A 13,783-nucleotide genomic window follows, 5' to 3' on the forward strand; every position below is an offset into this window, starting at 1 on the left:
AGAGAGAGAGAGAGAGAGAAAATCTTCCATCCACTGGTTCACTCCCCACTGGCCACGATGGCCAGAGCTAGGCCGATCCGAAGCCAAGAGCCAGGAACTTCTTGCAGATCTCCCACATGGGTGCAGGGTCCCAAGGACCTGGGCCATCTTCTACTGCTTTCCTAGCCCATAGCAGGAAGCTGGATTGGAAGTGCAGCGGCCAGTACTCGAACCAGCGCCCATATGGGTCACCAGCACTGCAGGCGGTGGCCTTACCCACTAAGCCACAGCACCGGACCCCAGATTTTTCTACATCCTTACCAAGAGCTGTTTGTTTGCTTTTGTGTTTTGAATAGCTATCCTAGGGGTGTAAAGTGGTGTCTCAGGGTGGTTCTGATTTGTATTTCCCTGATGATTAATGACATTGAGCACCCTTCCACGTGCTTACTCGCCATTTGAATACCTTTTCTGGAGAAGTGGCTATTCAAATCCTTTGCCTATTTTTAAATCAAATTGTATTCTTATTCTTTAGTGGTCAGTGTTCTTTTTATATTCTAAATACATGTCCCTGAAAGTACCTTAAAAAGTTCATGGAAAATGGTATTAAAAGGTAATGGATGGTCAGGTGCTTGGTACAGTCCTTAGAATGCTGCCCTGGGATGCCCTCTGCTCCTATGACAGGGCCTGGGTTTGAGTCCTGGCTCCACTTCCCATTCCAGCTTTCTGCTACTGTGTACCCTGGAAGGCAGTAGGCAATGGCTCAAGTAGCTGAGCCCCTGCCACCCACACAGGAGACCTGGATTGAGTTCTCAGCTCCTGGCTTTGGCTTGGCTCAGCCCCTGCTGTTGTAGGCATTTGGGAAGTGAACCAGCGGAGATCTCGCTTGCTCTCTCATAAATAAATAAATAAGGGCTGGCGCTGTGGCGTAGTACGTAAAGCTGCCACCTGCAGAGCCGGCAATCCCATATGGGTGCCGGTTCAAGTCCTGGCTGCTCCACTTCCGATCCAGCTCTCTGCTATGGCCTGGGAAAGCAGTAGAAGATGGCCCAAGTCCTTGGGCCTCTGCACGTGCATGGGAGACTCAGAGGAAGTTCCTGGCTCCTGGCTTTGGATTGGCACAGCTCCAGCTGTTGAGGCCAACTGGGGAGTGAACCAGCAGATGGAAGACCTCTCTTTCTTTCTCTCTCTCTGACGCTCCTTCTTTCTCTGTGTAACTATGACTTTCAAATAAATAAACAGATCTTTAAAATAAATAAATAAGTATTTTGAAAAAGTTTATGCATATCTCTGTGAACTTTTTGAAGGCCCTGCATATGATTTACAAATGTTTTCCTCCATTCTGGGGCTGCCTTTTCACTTTCTTGATAGTGACCTTTGGAGCACAAAAGTTTGTAATATTGATGAAGTCCAATTTATCTCTTTTTTCTTTTGCTGACTGTGCTTTTTGGCTGCTCCTCTTAAATAAAATAGTAAAGTTCCATGTACTTCCCTTCGAAGGTACCAACTGTCATAAATTTCCCTTGCTCCTTTTTTTTTAAAGGTTCAGACACACATTAGGATTTAATACTATAAGCCATTTCAAATATTCTTTAAAGTAAAAAGTAAAAAGGCACAGGCAAAGACACAGACCAAGTATCTGGACGCTCCTCACTTACCTGCAGCAGGTGACAATCAATGCAATGCCCAGAATAAGCAGCAGCCCACCTCCCGCTGCTGCGATCACCACCGTGATGAGCTGGTAGGCTACAAAAAGAGTGGATTGGCAGGAGGTAAGGAAAATATGGATGGATACCAAGGACAGTCTCCTCTCCATCCCCACCTTGGGCGTTGACCCCACTTCCCTCTCCCTGGACTCCAGCAAGGGACCCTGTATGGCTGGTTCTGCATCTGCTCTGGGTTGAGAGGGGCTCCCCCTTCTCAGCCATGGCTAGAGAGGTGGCTCCTAAACTCTACCTGTAGTCAGGCCCCTGAGGACACTATCAGCCACACTGTCAACCACCCAGGGTAAAAGGAGAAAAAGATGATTAATGAGTCCATTTTAATAGCTGTTCTGGGGCCGGCATGGTGGTGCACTAGGTTAATCCTCCACCTATGGCGCCAGCATCCCATATGGGCACTGGTGCTAATCCTGGCTGCCCCTCTTCCAGGCCGGCTCTCTGCTGTGGCCAGGGAGTGCAGTGGAGGATGGCCCAAGTGCTTGGGCCCTGCACCCGCATGGGAGACCAGGAGGAAGCACCTGGCTCCTGGCTTCGGATTGGCGTAGCGCCGGCCATGGCAGCCATTTGGGGAGTGAACCAACGGAAGGAAGACCTTTCTGTCTCTCTCTCACTGTCTAACTCTACCTGTCAAATATATAAATAAAAATCTAAAAAAAAAAAAAAATAGCTGTTCTAAGATTTAGACCCTTTTTTCTCACTTAGGGTGGGGGCCCTTTATTGTGTATAAATTATGCCTCTGGAGACTTGATTTTTAAAAAGTACTGGAGAAAAGACAGAATCTTTTCTTGGTCACTTCCCACCCTTTGGTGTTAATTGTTGTTTAACTTCTTTCACTTGATGATGAGAACAGATTTTAAAAATGCTTGATTCAGTTAAAATAGGCAGCCCTGAGTTAGACTCCCCAGTTTTGTTTTGAAGATTTATTCATTTTAAGACTTATTCAGTTGTTTGAAAAGCTGAGTGACAGAGAAAGGAGGAGAGACAGAGAGATGGATCTTCCATCTACTGGTTCACTACCCAGATGGAAGCTCAGCCAAGCGTAGACTAGGATGAAGACAGGAGCCAGGTCTCCCATGTGGGTGGCAGGAATCCAAGTACCTGGGCCATCATCCATTGCCTCCTACGTACATTAGCAGGAAGTCAGATCAGAAGCATGGAGTAGCCAGGATTTCAACCAGCACTCAGACATCGACATGGGCATTCTGAGCAGCAACTTAACCTAACTTTTACTTTCTCCTTTGTGCTTTTTTTTTCAGACATACACATACGTCCTCAAAATCTAGAAATCCCAATATATATCTGTATATAATGGAGGACTTCAAACAGTTTGTGGAAAATGGCATTAAAAGGTAAGTTTATTTAATGTAAAATGAACCTTTGCCGTACCCTGTACACATTTTTAACAGCACATTTGATGTTTTTGGACAGCTGTGTCACTGCAAGCTTACAGTGAGTTATGGACAAAATCACCACGGATCGGTTTCTATCGCTATGCATTCCACAACTTATCTTTAAAACGGAGGCGCTGCCTCTAGGTTTATTATGATGGAGAAGTGCATACAGTTTGAATCAATGCCAACTGTAACGTTAACTGGATTCGCAGGTACTCTGAGTATTTATTGAGACAGAAAGCAGTGAATGTTGGGTCAGGCTTGTCTGTCCCATCCCTTCTAGTGGGAAAAGTTTCTGAAATGAAGAACTTGGAATTTTTAGTCCTAGTTTCCTCCTGATATTTGTCAGCAAGACTCTCAAGCAATGGCCACTTCTTCCCCTTGCCCTTCACAGCCTGACACTACTGCATCACTGCTAGTGTTTTCTTCATCAAACCAACCTGTTCTGGGCCTTAGGCCTTCCATTTGCTTTTGTTCAAATGTTTATTTGGGTGGAACCTTCTGGACTGTCTGCTAGTCAACCCCCTTTAAGGAACTGTTCGCCTCCCTTCATCTGCCATGGGGTTGGTAACTCCAATACCATCCCTGACCACAGCTGACTGGGTGCGAATAAGCACATGATACAAATTGGACCAATTACTTCCTTCCCAGGGGCCTCAAAGTGGGAAAGAGAGAGCGAGCCTTCTCTCCCAAAATGTCAAAATGCTGAACCAGTGACAGACACTCAAGAGCTGTTCGGTGGCCCTGCTGTCCACCATGTGGTCTGGGAAGGAGAGAAAGCCAGTGGCAGACACACACAGCAAAGACCGAGCGGAGATGCCTAGACCAGATGACGCTCACGGCTCTGAGAAGACAGCCCTACCTCTAGCTGCTCCCCACAAGTGCCTGCCTCCTGCCAACCCTTCCAATAAACTCCTTGTTGTTAAACTACCTAGGCTAATTTGATCCAGAAGAACCTTCACCAGCCAATACGTCTTCTCTTAAAACTCTTGATCACAGAACTTTCCAGGTAGCCACATGAGTTTTATTTTACAATTCACTCAGTGCTCCTCATTTTTCCCCTCCGTGAGCTCATCGGTGATGTGTGGTGAGAATGCCGCCTTTTCCCACCTGTGATCACTGTATTCTTTTTTTGTTTTCCCTTGTGCCCTCTGACAGTCTGTGCATGGACATAGCCCGTGCCTTCGGCCTTCCACCATAACAACTTCCCACGCCACTCTGCCCCTTCCGTCTCATCAGAGTCCCTCCTTGGGGAGAGGGCAGACGGAGAACAGCCCGCTTCCTTTCCCTTCTGATGGAGCGGAGGCCGGTCACGATGGAACGAAAGGGCCATTCTGAGCTAAGACTTCCACCTGATGTCTGGATAATCAATCCTTTCTCCTTCCTCCCAAGCAGCTACAGGTTCTTCCTGGATGTTCGTCTGGCCTGACTCCTGCCAACACACAGCATCTCCACTGCTCTGAATCTTTTCACAGCCTGATGCAATACTAGGGTGAATACGACTAAATGATCACTTATACTGTTGCTGCTGCGGGACAGTGGGTTGGTTTTTTCACATTTAACATGATTTATTTTTTCCATGATAAAGGCAGCAATGACAGAGGTCTCCGGAAAGACAAATATCAAGTGCATAAGTTAGGACTATAGGACAGCAACTATTTATTTATTTATTTTGCAAGAAACAAGGAACCAAGCAGAATGAAGAGATCACAAGGCATTCAGGAGAACAGGCCTGGACTCTTCAGAAATGTCAACAGGACGACAGTGAGGGGGCGGTCCTCGCCTGGGGTGGCAGAGGCAGCAGGACAAGTAGGCGCGGGGCGTATTCTGGTGCCACGGGAGGAGGACACAGTAAAGACCGAGGGGAGATGCCTAGACCAGATGACAGGAAATGGGGAAGGCAGGCTCTAAATCCTCCCTGGCCGCACTCGGGCAGGGAGTCCCCACTAAAGATGCAGAACCTCTGAGTGGGCAGATAGGCCTACAAAAGGACATGTGGAGAATAGGAAAGAACCTCGGATAACAATGCCTGTGGCCAGAGGAAAGCTGGCTAGGAAAATCACGTGAGCTCTGTAATCACAGGATAACAGTTATAAAACACAACAATGGCTTAAGTATGGGGACATAAAAAAGACTTTGAAAAGGTAGCAAGAGGGCAATGGTTAAGTAAACTACACAGGAGTATAGAACTATCAAAAATGGCATTGTGGAGCAGTGGGCTACAACACTGCTAGGAATGTCTGTATCTCCGATCAAAGTGCTGGTGTGGGTCCTAGCACCTCCACGTTCCAACAGAGCTTCCTGCTGATGCATGCTGGGAGACAGCAGATGATGGCTCAAGTGCTTGTACCCCTGCCACATGCATGGGAGACCTGGGTGGAATCCTGGGCTTCTGGCTTTGGCCTGGACCAGCCCTGGCTGTTTTGGACATTTAGGGAGTGAACCAGTGAATGGAAGATCTGTGTGTGTGTGTGTGTGTGTGTGAGTGTTTCCATCTCTCTCTGTTGCTCTTTCAAGTAGATGAAAATAAATAAGCGTGTTTTTAAAGTGATATTATGGAATTATGTAAATAAAAACATCCTACAGCTTACTAGGTTTACAAGCAGGTTACAAAACAGTATGTTCAGCGACATACAATTTCTCTTGAAAAGAAACACACAGGGGTTGGCATTGTGGTGTAGTGGGTTAAACCCCTGCCTGCGATTTCATGTCCTGGCTGCTCCACTTCTGATCCAGCTCCCTGCTAATGCTCCTTTGGAAAGCAGCCCAAACGCTTGGGCCCCTGCCACCCACGGGGGAAACTGGGAAGAAGCTCCTGGCTTCTGGCCCAGCCCTGGCCATTGTGGCCACTTGGGGAGTAAACCAGTGGATGCAAGATCTTCTCTCTGCCTCTCCCTCTCTTTCAAATAAAGAAATAACTTTTTTGAAGATACACACATACTTATCTCTGGAAAGATATATAATACCAGTGTTCAAGCTTTCCTAAGCATACAGCCTGCAGACTGACCACATCTCAGCCTGGTTACACTCCAGATTCTGCTTCGAGAGTCTGAGAAGATCAGCCTGAAATTCTTCACTTCCAACAGCTCTCAGGGAATATGGATGCTGCCGGCCCCGGGGGCCACCCTGAGCAGCAAGGAAACAGGATGCGCAACGGGCGACGAGACTGGGTACTTCAGTTCTCGTCTTCCCTTATGTCTGTTACCTGATTAAATTGAGTTTTCTTAATGAAAGAAAAATTAGTGGGCCTGCACTTAACCTATTTGAAAAAGAGGAAAACGTGAAGCGAACCACAGCACCATGGCAGATATTATAAAACCGTGAGGGGGAAGCCACGTGGCTTCGTGAGCGTCAAGAGACACACAAGACATACATGCCCCCCAAAAGGCGTGGCAGCAGGCCAGGAGAGGCCCGTGTCTCACAACAAATGTGGACCTGGGTGGAGGGCTGGCCTGCCCCTTCCCAGTTTGAAGGGGAGTCTCCGAGGAACAAGGACAAACACTGACAAAGGCAGGGCACACATGACGCCTCAGCCGGAACCTTCTGGCATTGACGACTGTGAGGAGTGCAGGAGCAAGGGACCACAGGAGTGTGTGCCTGGCTGGGTCAGCCTCCCTCTCTCACTGGACTTGGGTCGAGGGCCCCAGGAAGTCTGCCTGGGAAAGCAGCAACTCTTGCCTGTGGCAAAATCCAGCCTGGGTCCCAGTGCCAGTAAGGTGCCGACTGTCTCTGGGGGCAACAGCAGGAGCAACAGTGGTAGGCAGTCAGACCCTGCTGTCTGGCACAAGGGCACAAACAAACAAGGGGTCCACACTCCCCAAGCTCTATCAAGGTCACTGGGGACGAAGTCCAGATCTGTTTTTAAAGACTTATTTATGTATTTGAAATGCAGTTCCAAGGAGAGATCTTCCATCTGCTGGTTCACTCCCCAAATGGTTCCAGCAACAAGGACTGGGCCAAGCTGAAGCCAGAAGCCCAGTGCTCCATCTGGGTCTCCCACGTGGGTGGCAGGGGCCCAAGCATTTGGCCGTTTCCTGCCACTTTCCCCGGTACATTAGCAGGGAGCTGGACAGGAAGTGGAACAGCCAGGACTAAAATCAGTGCTTTGACAAGCAGTGCTAGTGTCCCAGGTGGTGGCTTAACCTGCTGCACAACACTAGTCCCCTGGTATTCTTGGTTTCTTACGTAGCACCCAGGCCTGGTCAGACCTCAGAGAAGGAGGCAGGTGGCTCCGTGTATAAAGTATTAGTGTAAGTAATGACTACCATCGAATACTACCAGACACTGGGAACTGCTCTGCAGCTCATGCAGATACAAGTCATAAAGTGATACTCACACAGCATCACAGAGCTCTCAGCAGTCACCACCCTTTAATGATAAGCTGCCCGTTACACAAGGCGGCTGGGACCTAGCCGTCCAGACAGGCGTCTGCCCTCTGCTGGACATAAGGATGGTGACAGGGACAAAGGAGGTCTCTGGGATCAAAGAGAAGTCCCGGCTCCTTCCAGGGCCCCATAAACACAATGAGGCCAATCTGACTTTTCTCCAACGCAGGTTATTAAAGAATAGCAGACGGATGTAGGGGTATAGCATCTCCAGACACACAGTATTTACCAATCTCCTGAGGGCAAAAAAATCATCGGTGCCACATAGAACTAGAAAGGTTCACACGCGGGGCCAATGTTGTGGCACAGCAGGCTAAGGGACTGTTGGGGACGCCTGCACGCTGTATTGGAGAACCAGTTAGAGTCCCAGCTACTCTACTTCCAATCCAGCTCCCTGCTATTGCACCTAGGAAGCCAGAGGTGACGGCCACCCAGCCATGGAGGAGACCTGTTTGGAGTTCCTGGCTCTTGTCTTCAGCTTGGTTCAGACTTGGCTGCTGCAGGCATTTGGAGACTCAGCAGATGGAAGATTTCTCTCTCTCTCACACACATTGCCTTTTCTTTTTTTTTTTTTTTTAGATTTATTTATTTGAAAGTCAGAGCTACACAAAGAGGGAAAGACAGAGAGAGAGAGAGAGAGAGAGAGAGAGGCAGAGAGAGAGAGAGAGAGAGCTTCCATCCACTGTTTCACTCCCCAGATGGCTGCAACACCCAACGTTGGGGCCAGGCAGAATCCAGGAGCTTCTTCCAGGTCTCCCATGAGGGTAGCAGGGGCCAAAGCACTTGGGCCATCTTCTTATTTTCTAGGCCATTAGCAGGGAACTGGATTGGAAGTGGAGCAGCCAGGACATGAACTGGAGCCCATATGGGACTCCGACAACACAGATGGCAGGTTTACCCACTACTACAACACGGGCCCCCACGTTGCCTTTCAAATAAACACTTATTAAAAAAAGAAAGTGAAGGCCGGCGCCACGGCTCAGTAGGCTAATCCTCCGCCTTGCGGCGCTGGCACACCGGGTTCTAGTCCCGGTCGGGGCACCGATCCTGTCCCGGTTGCCCCTCTTCCAGGCCAGCTCTCTGCTGTGGCCCGGGAGTGCAGTGGAGGATGGCCCAAGTCCTTGGGCCCTGCACCCCATGGGAGACCAGGATAAGCACCTGGCTCCTGCCATCGGAACAGCGCAGTGCGCCGGCCGCAGCGCGCCTACCGCAGCGGCCATTGGAGGGTGAACCAACGGCAAAAAGGAAGACCTTTCTCTCTGTCTCCCTCTCTCACTGTCCACTCTGCCTGTCAAAAATTAAAAAAAAAAAGTAAAAAAAAAAGAAAGTGAACACCTGCAATTGCATATCCCAAGGTACTCCTATATGGATATTCTCTGAACATAACAACACGAAGACCCTGAACTTAGCTGAGAAACCAGCTCATCTACCAAGTGATTTTTAAAAAAGCATTAATAGGGGCCAGCGCTGTGGCACAGCAGGTTAATGCCCTGGCCTGAAACGCCGGCATCCCACATGGGTACCATTTCAAGTCCCAGCTGCTCCACTTCCGATCCAGCTCTCTGCTATGGCCTGGGAAAGCAGTAGAAGATGGCCCAAGTCCTTGGGCCCCTGCACCCGTATGGGAGGCCTGGAAGAGCTTCTGGTTTCTGGCTTCGGATCGGTGCAGCTCCAGCTGTTGTGGCCATCTGGAGAGTGAACCACTGGATGGGAGACCTCTCTCTCTCTCTCTCTCAGCCTCTCCTCTCTCTGTGTAACTCTTTCAAATAAATAAATAAATCTTTTTAAATAACCAAATAGATAAATCCTTTTTTTAAAAAAAAAGCATTAATACTATCTTAAATGGAGTCTTACAGCATCCTGAGGGACAACTGCAGAGTTCGGAGCTGCTCACCCACCACTCAGTGGCCACAGGTTGTTACTTTAAGCATTCTGGGGTTGGCACTATGGCGTAGCAGGTAAAGGCGCTGCCTGTGGCACTGGCATCCCATAACAGCCCTGGTTCGTGTCCTAGCTACTCTACTTCCCATTCAGCTCCCTGCTAGTGTTCCTGGGAAGGCAGAGAGGATGGCCCAAGTGCTTGGGCCCCTGCACCCACATGGGAGACTCAGAAGAAGCTCCTAGATCCCGGCTTTGGCCTGGCCCAGTCCTGGATTTTACAGCAATTTGGGGAGTGAACCATTGGATAGAACACCTCTGTCTCTCCCCCCCTCTCTCTGTAATTAACTCTGCCTTTCAAATAAATAAATTAAATCTTTTTTATAAAGTGTTTCTGTGTGTCCCTTCCTTTCTAGTCAAATGACTAAACATATTTGCTTCTAGAAGTGTCTCCCTCGGCTGAGCCTACCTATGGTAACCTCTTGATAGTCTGCAGTCAGGATAATCTAGGTGACCAATCCCATCAGTTGTCCTGACCAGATATGTAGCTCTAAGTCTCTAGACTCTAGCCTGAGAGTAGCTTCTTGCTGGGGACGCCAACGTAGTTTACATCAGTTTTGTAGCTAATATTGAATTTGTTTTATTTTATTTATGCTCACTAAAAGTCCCAGAATGAAACTTGCTAACAGAAAAGCTTTATGAACAATGACAATACCACTGAGGACATGTAAAGTAAGGCATCCCATTGGGGAAGAGAGACGAGGGGCTTTTATACACATTAAACAAAACCACGTGTACTTAGAATATGAACCACTGGCCCCCTCATCTGTAAAATGAAGGACAAAGTTGCAATAAAGACTTGACTGTTTATTATTCCTATTACATCCTGTCATATCCTAGCTCCCAACATTTCTTTCATAATTTTGAAGGTCACTTCAATTTCTAATGTCTCAAACTAAGAAAAGCATCAGTGGGAAAAATATCACTGAATCACAGGTGCTTTTCTCAAGTGACTGAGGCAGGTGCGACAACAGCATGCCTGCAGCCAGCACCAGCCTGGCGCTGGTCTCCAGGCCCGAGCCCTCGCTGGAAGCACAGGGAAGTCTCTCACCCGAGCCCAAGTTCTCTGTCCAGCCTCTCGTCCTCACTGCAGCCCAGCTCACCTGCCTTAAGCCACCTGTTTTCCAACCCTGGCAGCTCCCACTGCGCACCACCAGGAGCCTCAACTCCAAGCCTGAGGTTCAAAGCCCCTGTAGTTCGGTCCCCAGACACTTTGCCAACTCAACCCACCACCGTCTGCCTTCCTCTCTGTATACTCCAGCCACTTATAAACTGTCCCCATAACACCACGGGCCCCTGGCTGCCCCCAGGCCTGAAGGTGTTTCCCTCAGTCTGGGATGTCCCTCTCTCCCCACACCTGCAAGCCAGAGTCTTTCTAAGCCTTGGTCCAAACCCAGCCCCTCCAAGAAGTCCCAGGGTGTCTTTCCATTCTCCACTGGGTGTGGTCCGTGCTTGCAGATGTCGGACTCCCTGCCTGATGTATCTAACTAATGTTCATACTCGGCAGAGACAGGGCGATCCAGAGACTTTATCTCCCCTCCCAGAGCCTGAGCCCCTGGACAACGCCAGGCAGGCCACCCAGCAAGGACGTGGGGGGCAGCGGAATCAAACATGAGGGAAATGGAAGGAGAGAGCACCGTGTGCGCTGACAAGGGGCGGCGAGGGAAGGGCCCCACTTCTGTACTTACGGTTTCCACAGTTGAGACCACCAAGGCCAAATGGGCAACTATAAATCCGCAAAGAAAAGGGAGTAAGAGTTACTTTCAGATCTCGAAAGAAACAATTGAGGCTATTTCTAGTAAGACTTGCATCAAATCCATCAGAATAAATGAACATGGAGCCTACCTCATACAGGTTTCATTTTCAAGCCTGTATCCATCTTCACAGGCTGAAAGACAAAAGGAAAACTCAAGAATGTACATATTTACCTCCCTTGGCCCAAACCTATAGTTAATTACACACCTAGAGTCCACAAAGTATTCCAGAACCGGAAGGCTGCAAATGGCTTCAGAATGATCTGTATAACCTGACCTAAATCCTGTTGCCAGCTTAACGTTCTCATCAAGAAATTGTTCCTTGTGGGTCTCAGTCTCCCCCCCAAAAAAGAGAATAATAATAATGTGTCCTTGATAGTTTCTTGGAAGAGAGTAAGGAAAACAATGCAGGCACATGGCTCAGCATCCACCTGGCCCGGAGTAACGACTAAATAACTGGATTTGGTTGTGACTGCTATCCAACAGATGCAGTTCTTTTCAGAAGTTACCTATAGATGAAGGATGTCCCCACAGAACACCCTTCCACGTCCACAAAGACACACCTCTCATCCTCTTTAACACAAACTGAACCTGTCACCTGGGGCTGGTCCCACAGGCCCTGTTCTATGGAGCTGTGGGGGACACTCTCCAGGACACCGTTCTGGTGGGTGCCCAGGGTTTCATCAGAGAAGGCTCACCCTACATGGTCCGTGCAGGGGTTGTGTCCTCACGGGCACTTCGTTCAAGAACACAACTCCGGACCCTCTGCCGGTGCTGCTTCTGGAACACTGCCTCTCTGCAGGGGCTGCAGCCCAGGCATTCCCCGGCCTCGGCAGCTCCAGGTCTGCTTGCTCTGAGAACACTTTCCACACTACAGTAAGCTAGCAGAACACCACGAGCCACGCATGCTTAGATGAACGCAATGAAAACTGGCTTTGTAGACAAATTCCTTGCTGCAAGGAATGACGGAAATCTGATTCATGATTAATGTATAATGTACACTGCATAAAAGATCATGGATAAAAAAATGTGTGGCCGAACAGATGTGAGTGGCGACTCGTGCGTGCAGCAGCGTGCATGACGGCAGGTGGGCTGAGGGCCTCCGGCATCCTCTGTTACAGACCCGTGCACTGTCAGGTTAACCAGTCTTCCTCCTCCAACGTCTTTAACATTGGAAGCGGGATGTTTCTGGTTTCTCTTTACTCTCCAGGACCACTTATTAACATCACTGGAGTTTCTGGGGACACGGCTGGGAAAACACGGTTCTAAATGAGCTGTCGTTCTCTCACAGCAGCGAGAGCGAGCGAGCTGTGGATGCAGACCGTGCTGTTCCGCTTGTCTGGGGCGCCATGCCCTTGTATGAGGGCCATTTATCACAGGCAGCAGCCCGGGAAATCCCTCTGGTGTTTGCTGTGGGAGACCACGGGCCACGTGGCCACAACCCCACTCAGGTCTTGATGAGAGTGCCCAGAGGAATGTCTTTTGGACCACAGTGCCTTGAAAGAGGGGGTTGCTCCTGAGCACTGGTCCTTTGTTTCATGGACCCCCGACTCTCCAAAATCATACATCTCTCTTTGCTTCAGTGCTAGGAAGCGCAGCACGTGAACCGGCAGCCTACTTTGGGCAAACACAAAGGGCCTCGTGGTGTATCCTTCTGCAGATTCCCTTTCTGTCTGGCCTCAACGAAGCAGTCAGTTTATTTCTCCTTCAACCTGATTTCAATATTTTTAAATCTTATTTTATTGCATTTACTTAACTTTATGTATCCGGTACAGAACAACGTACCCCCCACAGGGAAGGAGAAACAAGGTCCCACCTCTCAACCTTTGCTACTTTGGGTTCTCCGCCTGCAGGCCTTACTCGGGTGGGGCCGTCTATAAGGAAGGAGCTGGGCATTCCTGCCTCTGGGAGCCAGGTGCGGGAAGCTCCCTGCACAGATGGTCCTGCCCCTGCTACGCAGCTCCTCCTCGTGCTGCTGCAAGGTTGTGGGAGCTGCAGGAGTGGTGCTGGGATAATGTGTGGCTCTGCCCACAGGGCAGCTACGGGCGACTGCTCATCCCTCCACCCAGCTTGGCACCGAGGCGGGCTGATGTCACCCTGCTCTGTTCTATTCCGAATACTTCTTCCCGGAAATGTTTTCAGATCAGATCGACCTCCTGTGCTAGGTGGGAACTCTGCACTCCATGGCTGCTGTCCAGCCGTGCCCAGGGCCCATCTGTTGTCCTGCCTGCAAGTTCAAGGGCTGGGCCATTTGCAGGTTGCCTCCGAAGTGGCTGGACTCCTGATGTCACGACATTGTTCTGTTTCAAATGGGCTCAGTCATTCATCAAAGCCTGAGCATCACTTTGTCAGCTGCCGCTCTGCGGCCTCGGGGGATCTTGTCAGCCAGGCCCTGCTCGGCTCCTCAGGACTCAGCTTCTCGCACACAGAGCACCGCAGGTGAAACACATGCGGACATGGCCCGCAAACAGACCTAAACCGGCCTCCCCGGCTGCTATGGGACCTGAGCAAATTTAAGCTTTCTGGACTTAAAATAAATTAACAAGGAGATGGCAAGTCTTACAAACTGTTTTGTTCCCTTGCTGGAAACTAAGCCAAAATGTCCCAGTCTTTCGCTA

General features: G+C 49.4%; 1 protein-coding gene across 1 annotated transcript in view; it reads right to left on the reverse strand.

Moving 5' to 3' along the window:
- Positions 1 to 13,783, reverse strand: part of HEG1 (heart development protein with EGF like domains 1) — an 89,495-nt gene that overhangs the window by 16,762 nt on the left and 58,950 nt on the right. Inside the window, exons 13-15 of the mRNA XM_062209157.1 lie at positions 11,257 to 11,299; positions 11,100 to 11,137; positions 1,635 to 1,722 (exon numbers count right to left, since the gene is read on the reverse strand). Of these exons, the coding sequence (XP_062065141.1) occupies positions 1,635 to 1,722; positions 11,100 to 11,137; positions 11,257 to 11,299 (169 nt within the window). The remainder of the gene's footprint in view (positions 1 to 1,634; positions 1,723 to 11,099; positions 11,138 to 11,256; positions 11,300 to 13,783) is intronic.

This window comes from Lepus europaeus, chromosome 2 (genome assembly GCF_033115175.1).
Source record: "Lepus europaeus isolate LE1 chromosome 2, mLepTim1.pri, whole genome shotgun sequence".
Classification (NCBI taxonomy): Eukaryota; Metazoa; Chordata; class Mammalia; order Lagomorpha; family Leporidae; genus Lepus; species Lepus europaeus.